Source organism: Pogona vitticeps, chromosome 12 (assembly GCF_051106095.1).
Source record: "Pogona vitticeps strain Pit_001003342236 chromosome 12, PviZW2.1, whole genome shotgun sequence".
Classification (NCBI taxonomy): domain Eukaryota; kingdom Metazoa; phylum Chordata; class Lepidosauria; order Squamata; family Agamidae; genus Pogona; species Pogona vitticeps.
This window is the reverse complement of record NC_135794.1, coordinates 20,031,709-20,049,661: the sequence shown is the minus strand read 5'-3', so window position 1 is coordinate 20,049,661 and position 17,953 is coordinate 20,031,709. Positions and strand designations below refer to the sequence as shown.

Below are 17,953 nucleotides of genomic sequence, written 5' to 3'. Positions count from 1 at the left end.
ACGCTGATGTTAGGAAAGTGTGAAGGCAGGAGGAGAAGGGGGCGACAGAGGACGAGACGGTTGGACAGGGTCATCGAAGCGACCAACATGAATTTGGCCCAACTCCGGGAGGCAATGAAGTACAGGAGGGCCTTTGGGTTCAAGTCCAAGTCTTTGGGTCCAAGTCCCAAGTCTGAGTCTTTAGGTCCAAGTCCCAAGTCCGAATCTGAGTCTTTGGTACCAAATCCTGAATCCCAAACCCCAAATCTGAGTCCCTATTAAAGATAAGCTTTTTCCCCCATAGAAAAGGGACAAGTGGGTGGGTTCTGAATCGGTACTTGAGTCTCAGTCACTGGGGAAAAAAAAAAACAACACAAGTAAGTGGAGTCCAAACCAAGTCAGTGGTACAACTTAAGTCTGACTTGACAGCGAGTCCTGTGACTCAAGTCCCCATCTCTAGTCGATTGCATGTCTCCTGCCATGAGACATTCAGTTCAGATCGCAGGTTCTCAAAGCGAAGCCTTCGTTGCCTCATGTACAAGTTCCTTTAGAGATGCTGGGTTTAGGCGTTCCAGGGCTGAAACACTTTTCACATATTGAATCATTTGAGGGATTGGCATTATTCCAGCGATGCTGCTCCAGTATGAAACGCCAATAAAAATTCCTAACATTCAGCTCCCCTGAGAGCTGAGGAGTGGAGGGGGGGGGAAGTGTGATAAGAGTCTGCCGGTCGTCCTACTTTGAAAAGACGGCTTCCAGCTTGCATCATATTTGGCTCCCGCATCGACAGCAAGATCTGTTGTAGGTAGAGTTGCGGTTCTTTGTCTCTCGTTCTTCAGGAAGCTATAGTTTTATTTTAAGGTCAGTGCTTCACATTCCCTCAATACATTGGCCAAAAAAGTAGATATTTCAACATAGTTCGCCGTAAAAAAATATATTGGAGTGGGAAAATAGCTTTGTAGCATTAGGGAGAAATGTAGGATGACCGGGGCCAGGTTGGAAATACTGCTTTGATCAACCTAGGAGGAAGATTTTGTGGAACTGTTGTTGAATTTTCATCAAGAACCATGTTCCTCAAAGCCTTCTTTCAGTGGGAAGGCTCCCGTTCATTTTTACCAATGCTTTGTTGAAGCCTTTAGTCTAATAGTGAAACACGCGTGTGCACTGCTCTAACCAGCTCCTGATTCTGTGCTGAGAAGACGTGGATTATCTGACATTGATAAACCAGATTCAGAGCACATACATAATTTGCATAGAAAAAAGAGTATTCCTATGCAGCAAGGTAAAAAAAGTTATTGAGACACTAAAGCCCAATTTTTTGAGAAGCAGTGTTTGATCGTTTTATGTACGTACCTTCTCTGCCAGCACTGCTGTAAAGGTCTGGAAAATTGATTTCTTTGCCCCTAATTCACATGCATTAATTGACTGACTGACTGACTGACTGACTGACTGACTGACTGACAGGTCGGTCGGTCGGTCGGTCAGTAGGTATGCATGCACAACTTGTGCATAGTGGTGGGTTCTTCAAATTTTTATGGGCGCAGATGTGTATCTTTCAGTAGCCTGCGTCTTTGATTTGAGATGTGAACCTTCAGAGAGCTAGCTCTTCTATCCTTGATCCCACACAAAATATGGACATTTTGTCTGCAGAAGGTCCAAGAGAGGTGTCTGTATAGTGTGATGATGTTGAATGCTGCTAGGGGTCTAAACCTGTTTGGAATAATTGCAGAAAGGATTAGACAAGAAGAGGAATGGCTAGCAAAGAAATGTAGGGTTTGATTATGCTATTACTGTCATAGCCATTTGTTTGACAAGCCCGATATAGTATTTTCTAGGAAATTCTCTGCTGGGATTTCTAAGACTATAAAGCATTCAACCGGCACATGTGTTCTCCAAACTGGAAGTAAGATAGGTGTATATCCAATCAAAATATTCAGACTGGGATCTGTGGAAAGTATATCCATATGTATGAGAACATTGTATTCTTATGGAATGGGGCCAATAAGCAAAAGGGGGAGGGTTGTATCCAACACTGGGTATCAGTAGCTAGTAAGAAAGGAGGAGGAAGAGAAGGAGAAAGAGGAGGAGGAAATTGAACAGAGCCATCCCAAGCAAAATCTCAGCAATTCTTCTTTCTCCCTTGTTTAAACGTTTGAGGCATGAGCCAACATGAAGAAAAGCGACCTTTGCAAGTGGATTAGAGGCGCTTCTTTTCTTAGAATTCCCTTCAAGATTCAGCTTGTGTGACCTTTAACTGCAAAGGTATTGTTAGGTGACATTCATGGGCCTTTGGCGTCATCAAAAAGAATGATTCTCCTAAATTGAAAACTTATCAGATCACAATGCTTCCAGCCATTAACAGACCATTTTATTTTACAGTCGGAGTATCCTTCATCCCTTCCCCTACTGTCTAATGGCTAACTGATTTTACCTGATTTCAGATAAACCAAGGCACATGCAGTCCACCAGCCTGTCAGTTTTATTAACAGTATCTTCATCCCTTGTTTGGTTATGACCTCAGACACCAAGCATGGGATCCAGAGTTAAGGCGGTTAGTCTAAAACCAGAGAGAACCAGTTTCAAATCATTCCTCAGATAGGAAACTCCTCAGATGATGGCCCGTCAGATGACCTTCTGTCTCTCAGTGTGACTTTCCTTCAGGCCTTCAGTTGGGGTGATGAAGTGGTACAACTTCATTTAGACTACTCAAAATGTTGTGGAAGAAGCAATAAACTAAAACTGTAGTGAAAGAAAATTAAGTGCCGCTACTTCCCTGCCTATATTTAACATAAGATGTAGTAATAGGATTTAGTTTTCCGTCCGAGTAATTATGTTTTGAGGTGAATTCATTATCAGCTTTTTCATGGTAGTTTTACAGCTAATGATTGCATTTAAATCCAGTACTTCTCTAACAACAGAGGCTGGCATCCTTTCCAGAGTTTTACACAAAGGCACCATTTCTGGCTGCTGGCTTCTTTGTTCACTCCTCCTGTCTTGTGATTTCCTGGTATCCCGTGTAGAGTTACTTCCCTGGCCATATCTGAATGGGTCTTTTCCATTAACCTCGCAATGACAGACAGCAATTTTCATTTTTGTGTCTTGGTTCGCTGACTTGGCTGAGGTTTCTGTATGTACCCATTTCTATAGGAGCCTTAAAACCGCTATATTTTTTCATTTATTTGGTTGCTGATCAACCAGAACAAACTGCCATACATTTGTCCAATTTGGGTTGAGAATTTGGAGAGCGAAAGGAGCCTCCCTGGGCTGGATCGGGACCGGAAACGAACTGTGGTGACAGTTTCACAAGAGAATCAAACTAAAAGTAGAGATGGACTGATCGTAGGAAGTTTAAACAGCAATATCAGTTAGAGACGCTGGAGGGCAAGATTCGGCAGAAGTATTTGCACAGGAGGGCCACCGAATCACAAGGGAAGACCAGCTTTTGCCGGAGAAGGGACTGGAGCCCTGTCTGAGTGTTTTTATAGGACAGATTAAGACAGAGGGACTGAGTGGACGTCTGGGGAGTCATGCTGATGTCCCTCCACCCGGGGAGGTGCTCCTGACCCAGAGACCTTTGGGTAGTGTGGGCGGCATATAAATTAATTAATTAAATAAATAAATAAATAAATAAATAAATAAATAAATAAATAAATAAATAAATAAATAAATCTTATGCTTTGGGCAGAGCTTAGAAAAATTACTGTTCTGAGACTGGCCATGTTGTCCGGGGAATTCGGGGAATGCTACTTTGAAAGAAAGCTTTCCTTGAAGTTTTGCCACTTCATACAAACTGAAACAATTTTTTATTCTTGCCGAATTTTCTGAACCCTTCATATATAGGCCCTTAGGTCTCTTTGTCCCTTACGCCACTGAGTGGTATAACTTTCTGATGGATGGATTTGCCATGCTGTTCCTGTTTTCTTCTTGTGTTTTGTTGATTTGTCTTTACCTACTATTAGTTATTCTGGGAACATTTGCACTGAACATTGTGGGAGACCAAGGATGAGATTGACTTATTTATTAATTATATGGGAAGACAGTGATGCTTAATTTCTTTCTCTGGTTTATATTTCTTCAGAAGAAGCATTATACAGGCTAGTCTATGGAACCCTAATGTATCTGTCTGGCTCAGATGACCCTTTCAAAAACGGCGGTTCTGCCAGCACATTGTCTGCTTGCAAATCAAACGGGGACAGTTCCATGCACAGCACTGGCTTACCACTGTTCTGTTTCCTCTCCCAACAGCATGGGGATGAGCCATGACGATGACCACGCGTCCTGTGCTGGGAGATCACACATCATGTCCGGAGAATGGGTGAAGGGTAGGAATCCCAGTGACCTCTCCTGGTCTTCCTGCAGTCGTGATGACCTTGAAAAATTTCTCAAGTAAGACCCTTGCAGACGGCAAGGCTTCTCAGTCATAAGACACTAAGTCTCTTGTTTTCTTGGCTGAAATGGGGAGTGATGTTTCGTGGTGGGTGCTGGAAGGCAGAATCTGCCTCTCTTTGCTTCTTGAGCTTTGCAAAGAATTGCTGGCAGGAGAACACAAATTTTATGATACCTGAGTTTCAGCACTGTGACAGCTTCTTGAAAAGAATCCCAGGTTTCTTGTCACTTGGAGATCAAGCCCTGTGAGTGTTTTGTGACAATAGAAATGTGTCTGGATGCTTTTGAATAGCTCTTTCAGTAGGAAAGAAGTATCCAGGTCTTTGCCTTTAGAATCTCTGTACAAAAATAAGTGCAAGTTCAATGGGTGGCCTCTTGATCTTTGGGCCAACCTGTCCGTGGAAGTTACTATGGCTCTAGTTGCTCCCCCCCTTCTGCAAGTGTCTAGTAGAACTGGCCTCATGCTGCATTTTCATGATATTTGGTGTTTTTCTGTCTTCCATCAATGGTGATCAAGAGCGTGGAGTTGTATACAAATAATGACACAGACCTTTGCTGTGATGGAGGGGAAGAATGGGGATAGACAGCTGCCATTTTGGGAACAACACTAAGTCTACCAGTAGATCTTGTCAAATTATGACAGCTATTTCTGATTTCTGTCCAGTCTTTAAGGCTAATTGGAGGCTCCCTGAGGATCCTGAGGCACATTTGAGCAAATAATGTTGATAAGTAATTCTACCTTTCCGGAAACTTTGTAACAATACTGTTTCTGAGACAATAAAGAAACAGTTAGTTTATGGCTACAAATCAAAGATTTAATCTTCATCTCCTATATTTTTGATATCCTGAATTTCTAATGTGCTTATTGTGACTTCTGGTTTTGTCAATTGTTAAACTTTAAAATTAGCCACCCTTATGTTTTGAGCAGAAGAGTATTGCAAAAATATGAAAAAGCAGATATATAATGCTGAAATCTCTCTTATCTTAAAAGCACTATTTGGGTCTCCAACTTGACAGCACATAATAACAGGTATATAATGCAGTTCAATTAAAGATTTTATGGAGAAAAGGAGGTTTCGAGCATGCATAGTGATATGCTGTTCCCAGGAATTTTTGAATGGGGTTGCTAAATTAAGAGATCCATTTGTTGACAAAACTGAGAATCAACAGCCATTAAGGTTAACAATTAGATTCCTTTTTTTTCTAGGTCCAAGGTTAGCACTTGCCTGCTGGTGACGGACCCACGGAGCCGATATGCCGTGCGGCTTCCTTACAAACTTCCTGGGATGCACTACAGCGCGGATGAGCAGTGTCAGATCCTCTTTGGAACCAATGCAACCTTCTGCAAGAATATGGAGGTAAAGTTCTCACTGAGACAGCAAAGAGCAGGGAGAAAAATACTGGCGGAATCATCGCATTCTCTAGAGCTGCGATGGGAATCATGCAGCCTGCAGAGAACATGCAAGGTCTCACAAGGCCAGTTTGCAGCCCCAAACTTTATATGGTAAAGAAATGGGACTTGCAGCATGGCAATTCATCTTTTAAATAGGTTGCATCCCATTATCTCCTTTTTTGTAGGGCTTGAGATTTTGCTTATTTTGATTTTTTCCCCCTGTACTTTTTTGCATTAGAAACCTTGAGGGTAATGTCCTGGTGAATCTTTAGGGAGGAAAATTAACTCCTGGATGCCTGGAGTTTGATCATGATTGTTCAAGAGCAGAGATCATGCTTTCTGTAACAAAGTTATTGCTGCAGTAAAGGTCCTTCTTGCCGTCTCGCCATAAACATTTCAGAAACTTAAGATCTGATATAAAACTGGAAATAAGAACCATTTATATTTTTCACTGCTGCATAAATGAGATGTGCCAAATTAATAAAACATTTCACAGTGTGCTATAGAAGAGGAGGGATGTTTGAAAGCCTTAAGTGTTTTGTTTTATTTGTTTTGGATGCGAAAGGCAGCGAACACAACGTGAAAACAATGAACAGCTTTTTCAAAAAGATCTGGTTAACTAGCCTTTTCAGGGAATGTAGACCACCAAGCTTGCTTTTACTGAGAGAAGCTCTGAATGTTTGCTTCTTTAAAGACCATCCCAGGAAGAGCCGTTGAAATAAGGGCATTCTCAGCTATTTCCATTCAAGAAGCTGTATGGCTTAAATCTTTGATGCAGTTTTATTTATTTCATCTTTATCTTTGGGTACTTGGCCTATTGCGTTGTTTTCCCATTTTTTGAAAGGTATGGAGTCGTCTCCAGGGACATGAAGAATGCTCACTAAAAGCCAAGCTCTCATTGATTTAGGTTGTCTAGACACAACATGACACGTTGATGGGACATTTCCAAGCCCCGTGAGATTTCTCACCTCCGGAACAGGAGGGCTTCTTTTCTTTGGTTGGCACACACAACGCCTTTGAGGGAGAGAACATCCTTTCCATTTGAGAAGCAAAGCATTTTTTGCCCCCAAACACAGAAAGACTAGCTGACATGTTAAAAACAAAACCACCACCAACCAATAGATGCGTCAGATTCTTAAAAATCAGGATACTCAGCCTACAGTTCTGGCTGTTCTGAATAATTGGTACTAACTGAATAATTGGTACTAACTAACTAACATCATTTGCACAAGGTTTTGCGCAGGTGCTGTTGAGTGGATATCATCAGAAAATGTCTTGGCTCTTTTTTGCAAGGTGAGGAGAAAATGTTTGCATTTCCATGTCTTTGCCTGTGAGGATGACAGAAACATGAATTAACATTTCTTCCGTACCAGTCTGTCTTCCGTGCTCAGAAATCCCTCACCTTTCCTTAAATATTGTAGAAAAGGCAGGGACACAGATCAGAGGAGACACAGAGAGACCTTCCTCTGCAGTGGAATGAGGGAAAAGAACAGTCACTGTGTTATGAACCTCTCTTTCCCTCTTCTCTCACAAAGGATGTTGTTGTTTAGTTGTTAAGTCTTGTCCGACTCTTCGTGACCCCATGGACCAGAGCACGCCAGGCCCTCCTGTCTTCCACTGCCTCCTGGAGTTGGGTCAAATTCATGTTGGTTGCTTCGATGGCACTGTCCATACCATCTCGTCCTCTGTCGTCCCCTTCTCCTCTTGCCTTCACTCTTTCCCAACATCCGGGTCTTTTCCAGGGATCACAAAGGATAGCTGCCAGAAACTCAAAGAAAGGTTTCTCAGCAATGAGTCCCTGGGGTACATGAGTAGCCCCACCAGTTGCGGCAAAACAACTCAGCTCTGTAAACAGAAGTGAGCAGATTCTCTAACTTTCTATTTCTTTGGTATTCCATAGGTTCACATTGTCCAGCATTCCTCTCAATTTCCAGGTTTTCTAAAATTAATTCTGAAGTTAAAGGAACTTTAATTTTGCACTATTTCCATTGGCATCTTTTATCTCCATGTTATTGGGGTTTCTGTGTGCGTACTTCGCTGCAAAAATAATCAGCCTTACTTTAGAATTTATTTTGAATCTTTATGTATTGCCTAATGCTAAAAGTTCTCTGGGTATGTTGGTGAGTAATTTCATGGAATTTCAAAATTCCATGTCAAGGTTGTTATGTCATGATTTAGCATACGTTGCTTCCATCCCCAGGAGCAGTTGATCTCACTGCCAGTTTAGGAGTAAAACATGGATAATGAAAGCATGTTTTCCACTTCCTTTGGTTTCTTGATCAACATGAGATTTGGTACTTGCAGGTTTCTCTTCCTCTCCCTGTAATATACTTTCATGTCTTGTCTTGTTCTTCCAGTTTATTTAGAAAGGCAGACTTGGAAGCCTGCTTAGGAGGCTTCTTTAAAAGCTTTTAGAAACCATTCCTCCTGCATTAAGTGGATATGTTATTCCATCCTGGTAATCCTTCCTTAAATTAATTGAAACTGAATAATAATATATATATTATGCTGATCCATTTTATTTTGTAAGCCGCCCCGAGTATACATGGTCTAGAGGGGCGGGGTAAAAATCAAATAAATAAATAAATAAATAAATAAATAAATAACCAACCAACCAACCAACCAACCAACCAACCAACCAACCAACCAACCAACCAACGTTGAAATGAAACAGTAACTGTCCTTTTTTGCCTTCCTAGCAGTCACTAGACTGGCGATTCCTCTCCGGTATCCACAAGCGAAGCACAGGGCTGCTACACAATGTAAACATCAATATCAAATAATGCTAATATTTTCTAGCGTTCGGAGTGCGGACAGTGAGAAGGACAAACTATTGTGCCTGAGGAAGAGGTGTTTGATCATGAAAGCTCACATGGAAACAAATCTCTCTTCCAGTGCCACAGTTTATAGTACACATAAAAGATGGTCAGGTATCTGACATTCCATGGACGGCTGTCCTACAACACAGCCTCGAACGAGACCTGGCTATCCTGAACACCAGGTAACGAGATTGTGTACCTCTACAAAAAAGTAAACAAGGCCCTGAAATCTGGTCATGGTGTATGCCCGGGAAGACTTTATGCAATACATGGGTTTTTTTTCTAAATTTCTTATGAAGCTGTCCAAGAACAGGAAACAAATTGGTTAGTCTTTAAGGTGCTACAATATTTTGTCCAGATCCCGTGCTTTTTTAAAGTCCATGTCAAAATGGGCCACCTCTCTGGAAATGTACTATCTGCACTTCCAAAATCACAGCTTGTTCTTACATGGTGTGATTTCAGAGAAATGTTAGCGAATAGAAAGGAGAATTCTGGGAGATCAAATGCTTCTCCTCCAGAGGACTGAGGAAAAGAGAGAACTAATAGGATTCTGGGGTTTATGTCATCCTCTTCTACAGGTGGTAATACCAACACTGAGATATACAAGGCCATGCTTTTATTCATGGGGCGAAAATAACATAAGCTGGAGTTGTTTTCCTGTATCATGCCAAGGCAGGGAACGTGTCCCCCCAAATTACTTGCCTCTGTTTTGCATCCACTGTAAAACAGATGATTGGAGCAGAATGTTTTATATCTACATGATTTTTTTAAAAAAAGAAATTGATACATTTGTCTTTCTTCCTTTTTCATATTTCAGCATAATGGTTAAAAGATGAGCCTCTTGATCCCAACTCCAGCTGTTTTTACCCATGATTTATAGCATCTCATTAAATTGTGTGATGCAGTGCATTTTGACCTTATTTTCTTCTAAGTGTAGCTGAAGGGGAGTGCTTAATGGTCACATAGTTACTGATACGTGAATACTGTAATTACCCACTTAACGATATGCAGCAAATTCTCATTTTAAAGCTGAATGCTCCAGCAGGACCTGGAATTCTTAGGTGTCTCAGCTGGAATTTTGCCCAAGAGAAGATGTAAATGACTGACACTTGCCATCATCCACTTCTGCTAGGGAGTGTTACATGTGGTCCTTGCAGCACTCTCATGTGATGTGGGGTAGCAGTGGGGAACTGTGGTTGGCAAGCCTCACGTCCCTCCACAAATACATTTTTGCACCCTGCTAAGTCACCCCAGAGTCCCCCATACCGTGGACGAACATGGCTTGTCCTATGCCTTGTCCATTGAAGAAGGCACAGGCTGGACAAATGTGAACTAGAGAAGTGTTCCTGCAGACCGTTCTGGAAGCTTAGTAGCTTCATCTAACCTCTGCTTCTCCCCCATGGGGAAGGGCACAGGGTGGGGCGATCCTGGTTCTTATCCAGTTTGAGACTGGAGCTAATACTGGAGACTCCCCTGTGCATCGTCGACCTCCCCATCTGACAGAGCGGGTGGTACGAGAGGATGTTATTTGACTGGCACTTCCCTTGTTATTTCCAGTGGGGGCCCTGATTTGTTCCCTGTTGGGAAACTTGATTGGGCTGAGGGTGTGGAATCTCCCAGGGATGTGGCTCAGTAGAAGTGGAGAAAAATGGGGAGGGTGTCTCCCCTCGTCTCTTTGTGGGCCAGATTAGACCGGTGGGTTGGAGCTTCCCTTTCCCCTGATAGAGATGGTATGCGCTTTGTGTCCTATAAAGTTTATGTGCCAGGAAGAGCATAGATCTGATTTACAGCCCAGGCTATTCAATGGTTCTTGCAGACATGATTTCAACAGTGCTTGAGGTCTGCAGAGATTTGGCAGATTTCTTTCCAATCCACAGATGAACTTTAGCCTTTCTTTTCTCCTACAGATTCTGGACCTGAGCCGCCTGCTATCTGTCCTTTCTCTTTCCCAGTTTCTCTTTTCCTATTTCCAGCTTCCGATCTGCAACTCCTCTGTTCAACGCTCTTGTCCCAGTCATTTCAGTAGACTTGTATGGATGCACCTTTACTTACAAGATGTGGCACTTGTATGTTCCATCTTTCCCCCGGGGCAGTGTGTGCGTCTTTGGGGTACCCAGGCAGGCATGATTAACATCAGCAAAATGGCTTGTCCTTTACCTTCAAAGAGGGAGGTCTAAAGAGAGAGACTTCCACCAGCCCTCTCCTCTTATCGATCAGCACTCTTCAGATGGAGAGGTGGATCCCCATTTCCTCCTTGAAATAGTTGTGATCTTTCTCTCATGGCTTAGACTTGCCTTGCTACCTTGGCCTTCTGTAGAGCCACAACTGGGGACCCTTCCGTCTGCTCACTCCTCTTTCACTTTTTTGGTTGCTCAAAGAGTCATTCTCCACCATCGTTAAAACTGCAGTCCTTTTCCTTATCGGGCAGTGAACTGTTGAAATGGAGAACAACTCCTAGGTCAACACTTCTAAGATCTCAGAGTAAATCCCCTTATCGTTGTGCAGATTTGTCACAAAGAGAAACTTGTCGGTAGCCATACATGCTACGTCACAAAAGAATATTTGAGCCTCTATGTTATCCTGGGTCAGAAATGAGGACCCCCTGGCCCTTCAGGTTTGGTTGGACTACAGTACCCATCACTCTGCATATTTGCTGTGTTGCCTGGGACTGATTGGACTTCGATGACATCAAGAAGGCTTGAGTTTCTCCATGCCTGTACTAAGTTATTGCAAAACAGTCTTTTTCTGGAAGGGCTTTCGATGTTAGCTATTCTTAGCTTCCCACATTATATTTTATCATTCTGTTTTAGTTTGGTTCCCTTCTCCGCCTCCTTTAAGACATTGCAGCAGAGTAGCACTTGACAGCCCGCCAAACTGAAACTCATGAAAGTTTCCTGAGACATTCCAGTAAGTGTAAAATGTGTCGTAATGCACAGATACTCAACTTTAATTCTTTTTTTTCTAAAGTAACCAAAAATAAAAAATAAAAAAAAACACCCAACCATTTCCTATTGAAGTTTGGAAAGGGGGAGGCTTTGTGGTACACAGAAGCAGTGAAACCAAATGCTTACCCTTCCTATAAAACAAGCAAACTGAAAGCAGACCGGCCATGCCCCAATTTGTGAAAAACATGAGCTGCAAAGACGGCCATTAGCCACATTGTGGATTTTAAAATACTTTAAAGAAAAAACTTTGCATTTAAAAAACCAAATCTACAAGAATCCAAAAAAGCTAGATGGCTTTGCTGATGTAATATAATTAAACCGGGGTTCCAGCTGAGCTGATACTTGGGGATCCCATTCCAGAAATGTGTGTCCCTGTAGGTTTTGGGAAAGAGCGTGTGTCTGGATCAAAATTGGAGTTTCCTGCTCTCAGGTCTTCGCGCTTGCACATCCACACTACGGTGGTGTTGTGCTTCTTTCCCTCCTCCACCCTTCACCTCCAGCAGGAAGCACAATGCAGCTGCTGATGCCCTTGAAACATTCCATTCTTTCAAATTAGAAGACCCCAATCCTTTGAGGCCACATCCTGTAATTACTCACTCCGACCTTACTGTCTCAGAGAATTTTCCTACCCTGCTTCTCCAGACTTTTTAGGGGGTGCGGTGGGGAGAAGGGGAGAGACGCACATCACTTACCCCTGTGCTCTGTCTATCCAGATATCCCTTTGGGGTTCTGTTTGTAAACAGCAACAAGGCAGTCAGAGAGGTGTGAAGCAGGAAAGAACAACGTAGAAGAAGCAGGAGGCGCTTAGAAGAAGATGCTTCAGCGGGCTGAAGAGGGAAGGGGCAAAGGGGAAGGAGGCAGGAAGGGTTGGAGAAAGGTGACTTCTTATTCCAAGTTCCAAGGTCTGGCTGCTTGAAACTTGAAAAGACAATGTGCACCTCTTAGCACACTTATGTGCAGCAGCTCTGGAACAGGCCAGGCTTCTCACAGAAGGCACCATCCTGGATAAATATCTGATTTTTGGCAGTCCACAGCCTATTCTGGGGTGCAGCGGCTTCCTCCTTCCTTCCTTCTTTCCTTTTTCCTTCTTTGTCTTTCTCTCTTTTACTCCCATGGGAGATACTCAACATGCATTAATGTGGACTTCAACAAAATCAGTCAATTGATTGGAAAGAATGTTTTTATCATGCATGGTGGAATCTCCTAGTCATAGTGGCTGCACAGTATTGAATAGCTATAACTTCATATAGGTTTCAGGGGTATATAAAGGTTGGGTCCTTATTCAGATGAAGGACTGAGATGTATTTTGAAAGTTCTAGCAAATAAAGAACTAGGATTTAGGAGTTAGAAACCAACTTTAGCATTTTCATGGAAGCAGCTGGAAAGGAAGATGGTGGCTGTCTTGTTTATTTGTTATTTTATTTTGTTCATCTCTCCTAATGTTGATGTAAAGTCGCTCACAAGAATTAAAAACTACTACTAAAAATATAGGTAAAGGTAAAAGTTCCCCTTGACAATTTTGTCCAGTCGTGTCCAACTCTAAGCGGCGGTGCTCATCTCCGTTTCCAACCCATAGAGCTAGTGTTTTGTCCGCAGACAATCCTCCATAGCCACGTGGCCAGCATGACTAGACACGGAACACCGTTTGCCTTCCCACCGAGGTGGTACCTATTTATCTACAAGCATTTTTGCATTTTTCATGCTTTCGAACCGCTGGGTTGGCGGGAGCTGGAACAAGCGACGGGGGCTCACTCCGTTGCGTGGATTCGATCTTACGGCTGCAGGTCTTCTGACCTTGCAGCACAGAGGCTTCAGCGGTCTAACCCGCAGCGTTGTATAATTTTAAAATACATAATAAGTGATCATGTTAAAAACAAACACTAAATTAAAGGAACAATACAGGAGCATGCTTATCTATGCAACAAACTTGGTCTACACAACAATTATATTTAATACATATTCATATCAAAATCTCAACATTTAAATGGTTTTAAAAGAGAAAAGAAAAATGTGCAACACTTACCATGGAAGGGTTTTCTTTCCTAGCAGACTTCAAAAGCCAAAAGCCTGTCTAAATAAAAACCATGTTTCCTGCCAATAGAAGGGTAGCATGGAGGGATTTCTAGATTTCCTGGGAGTAGCCACTGAGAATGCCCTGTGTCCTCACCAAACGTGGCAGTGAAAGTTATGGGACCAAGAGAAGGGCTGCCTCCATATATGTTTATATTGTCGGCATGACCATTTTATTTTGCTCATCTTTTGTAAGTCATCTTGAGAAATGCTACATTTTATAGAAATATTCCCTGTAAATTAAATCCAAAGAGGAAGAGACAATGGTCTAAAGGATGGACAGTGAGAAGAGAGGAGAAAGGATGATGTTTCCATAGTGATGCCACACAGCGCAACAAGATGTCCGACTACAGCTTTCTGATTTATTGCTATTGGGGAGGATAATGGGTGCGGAGAGGAAGGGATGTGACTCTTCATAAAATACATAGCATTTTTATGTATTCGTGTAGACGAATTTCCAGAAATAACATGTGTAACAGAAGTAAACCTTCTTCTCTGTATGTGTTTCTCCAGACTGCTTCTTTAATATTAATTTCTTGTTTGAAAATTCAACAGTGCAGATAAATAACAACAGACAACATTGGATTCACTCAAGGGAACTTAACCATTTCCCCCCTTATATATCACTAATGCTAAGTTGATATTTCCAGAAGAAATAAATCTCCCCCTTTTCCTTTATGTTGGCAGCATTTGATGTGTGCTGGTCTGTGGTGCCTTGTGGAAGGAGAAGCATCTTGTAAAACCAAACTGGACCCCCCATTGGATGGCACAGAATGTGGGGCAGACAAGGTAACCCCAAATATTAAGCTGTCACTGCCTGTTTCCTCAGAGTAACCCACGTGCTGGCTGTTCCACACCAGCAATTATTTGGATTAATATTGTGCATCTTGTGTAGGTAATAAGATACACATTTTCTGTGTGGCTTTGATGTCCAATGTTTGGTGGGTTTGTTTGTTTGTTTGTTTGTTTGTTTGTTTGGCAGATTTTAGTGAAAGTAAATGCACAACAAGCCCGTTTCCTATGTATGTGGTGTTTATCATCCCCCTTCCCCTTATTTGTTTGATCTTTTTGAGTATTTGTATACTTAATGTTTTTAGCTTTGAGTACATACAAGGTTTTGCAGCATGGGGGGGATTATGTTTCTGTGCTGTGATTTTGTTTGTTTATTTGTTTTGGTGTGGATTTTTTTTCCGGCCCCAGGGTGTTTTCATGTAGCTTGCTGTGTTGTTTTGTTTTTTGGGTTTTTTTTTTTTCGGGGGGAGGAGTGCATTCCAAAAGGTCTTGCTGAGGTTTTTTTTTTGTTGTTTTTTGGTGATTTTTTTCCAGCCGGAATGGATTAATGGGGTTTCAATGCATTCCTATGGGAAATGGTGCTTCAACTTATGACCAGTTTGAGTTACAGCCATCTTCTGGAACGGATTAAGTTCATAAGTTGAGGCATCGCTGTATATATGTACCATAGATCGTCTTGCAACTGGTGTCTGAAAGGCAAAAGGAGTGGGGAGTGACCAGATCCTTGATGGAAACAATCTGTTCCATGTGTTGAATTTAAAAAGATAGAATTGTTGCCAGAGGAAATTGTTCAGTATGTACTGAAGGCCATTTGTGTGCCCCAAACCAGAGCCCCCTCCCCTCTCTGCGTGTGTGTGTGGTTTGGTTTGGTTTTGACATGGTGTGTATGTAGAGGCACACGAGCAACATAAATCCTCCCTTGTCTTGTCCTTCCAAGACAAGGACGAGTCACTCTAAAACTATTCTCCCAAAGAAAATGAGATATTTTGTGACACTCTTAACAAGATTGTGCTAATAGCACAACAGAAGTAACATTTTAACACAAATTATGCACAGTGGCTTTTGCTTTCCTACATAGATTTTTAAAGAATTAGAAACATGGTATTTGTGTCCCTTTTTAAACCAGTGTTGTTGTGTTGGAACTTTTCTTTGCAAAGGGAAGGGACCCTTGTTTTGCAGTGAAACTGTGTGCAAATTATGGGTATCTTGAGGAGGCAGAGGGGAACACTCTTTGTCTTGCTCCAGGCAAATAATCTTACAAATTCCTCATCAAGGTGTCTCACCCAAACAAGGCAGCTTAAATCAGCAAGAGCACAGAATTTAGTGAGTTTTCTTTACACCCTGCGCACGCACATAACAAGAGTAACGTTACAGAAGTGTTGGGAATCAAGAAGAGCTAGATTCACTGAAAGCATCCAAGAGCTTGTTTGACTCCATACAGCTGCCACATGTGGATGGGCTATTTTTTTTTCACAGTCTGGCAGAAATTCATTGTGTGAAAGCTTTTCCCATCACCGCATCTCCATGCCAAGGAAAAGCAGCACCTCTTAAATCTCTGCCTGTTAAAAGGCACAAGAATGCAAAGGGGGGTGGGGAGTGGCAGCCAACTTATCATTGAAGGAACTCTCGTGGCTTGTTGTACCTGAAGATCTTGATTTAGTGCCTCTGTGTGAAGGCGGTTTGAGGGCAGAGAGTGGATTCTGTAAATCGGACGAGAGTATAACTCTGGTGAGGCAGTAGGAGCAGTTGGTTTTCAAGTATAAGCTGGACAGGGGATGCAGAATAGACACCAAAGGAATATATTGACAGGACTTGTTGAGAGTACATCTGGAGAGGTCTAGCTTTTCAACAGGGACCTCTCTTTCAGTATAAAAGCTGAAGAGTCAGATTCCAGTTTGCTGAAGGGCTTAATTAAGGCATCGTGTTGGGCAGAAGCCGCACCACTACAATTTCTGAATGCAACGGCACACTTTTGTAGTGCAATCCCGTGCTTGTTTACTCAGAAGTAAGTCCTGCTGAACACAGTGAGACTTGCTCCCACGCAAGGATGTAGGATTGCAGCCTCAGATAGTATTAACGATTCCATAGTTCATTCACAGTGTATGTCAAGGTTGGATGGGGTGGGGGAAAGCGAGATTATAACAAATCGCTCCAAAGACTGGTATTCTAGCTTGTGCTCAATAACAAGAATGCCCCAATCTTTGTGTGATATTACAATGAAGTCATAAATTTAAATCCTTATGGTTTATTCCTTTTCTCTGATGAAAGGATTCACTTGTGTAAAGATTTAGCAAATTCTGTCAATAGTTAATGTTATGGTAATAATTCCTTAAACCCTTCCCCGTTGGACAGAAATTGGGTATGTGGATGTGGGGGGTATTAATGGCTGTCTATGGTATATGTTGCACTGCACTGTTACTAAAAATGTACAGTACTTCCACCCATAACTAAATGCACTTAAAAACAAGAAATCCATTTTCTTATTGGAAGAGGGGAACCCAGAAACATTGGGAGACGGACCAGCTTGAAGCATTTTTCATTTGGGTTCTTTTTTCCTAAAACTTGACTTTATTTTAACCCTATAACTGCAGAGTTGGAAGGGACCCTATGGATTATCAAGTCCAGGCCCTATCAAGGAGGCCCAGCTGGGGAATTGAACCTCCAACCTCTGGCTCTGCAGCTATAAACTATCTCGTAATAATGCAGGGGAACCCTATCTGAGCACATGAGCAGAACTTTAAAAACTGGATATTTTCTTAACCTCCTGTAGTTTTTACCACTGTCTGAGGGATTCGATACTAACATCCCATGCTTCTTTTAAACTGCAGATTTAATCTAATTTTCCCCAGTATAACCGACAAATTGCTACATCTTTCTATTCATACTTGACAAGGGTTTCTAGTTGTGCTGAAAGATATTTTTGTAGCTGTTCTCCTCTTGCTTTAAGTGCATGCAACGTTAAAGTCATTGTCAGCCCTGTTCTTCCAAACTCTTCCAGTGGTGCCGAACTGGGGAGTGTGTCAGCAAAACTCCCATCCCTGAACATGTTGATGGAGACTGGAGCATGTGGAGCCCCTGGAGCATGTGTAGCCGAACGTGCGGGACTGGTGCCAGATTCCGGCAACGCAAATGTGACAATCCACCGTAAGTGACACTTGAAAAGGAGAAATTTAGAAAACTTTGCCATGACATTAAAAAGGAGAAATTTAGAAAACTTTGCTATAAAAAACAGAGCAACAGAACTCTGTAATGTTATGACAGGAAAAGTGAATGTCTTGAAAATAAAAATGGGCATTGACAAAAAAATAATGGAATGCTTGGGATGAATGCTGTCAGGATGTTTTGAGAGCTAGAAAGCAGGAAGCAACATCGGTTTGTGATGTCAAAAGGAATAGTGAGGCTTCTCATGGCTTTTGATGTCTTCAACACAGACATCAAAAGCCACGAGAAACAAAAAACCAGAATACATGGGCTGTTCACCACACCATAGTGTTAAGCAATGTGTATAATGTCTTCTTGGAGGCTTTCATGGCCGGGATCCGATGGTTGTTGTTCGGGCTGTTTGGCCG

The 17,953-nt window shown here is 42.1% G+C and overlaps 1 protein-coding gene across 6 annotated transcripts in view; it reads left to right on the top strand.

Moving 5' to 3' along the window:
- The window catches only part of ADAMTS17 (ADAM metallopeptidase with thrombospondin type 1 motif 17), a 164,841-nt gene that overhangs the window by 87,813 nt on the left and 59,075 nt on the right, over positions 1–17,953 (top strand). For all 6 annotated transcript variants that reach the window (XM_078381127.1, XM_078381125.1, XM_020781746.3 and 3 more), the window contains exons 9-12: positions 4,225–4,365; positions 5,573–5,723; positions 14,280–14,381; positions 17,383–17,528. In XM_078381127.1, coding sequence (XP_078237253.1) covers positions 4,225–4,365; positions 5,573–5,723; positions 14,280–14,381; positions 17,383–17,528 — 540 coding nt within the window. The remainder of the gene's footprint in view (positions 1–4,224; positions 4,366–5,572; positions 5,724–14,279; positions 14,382–17,382; positions 17,529–17,953) is intronic.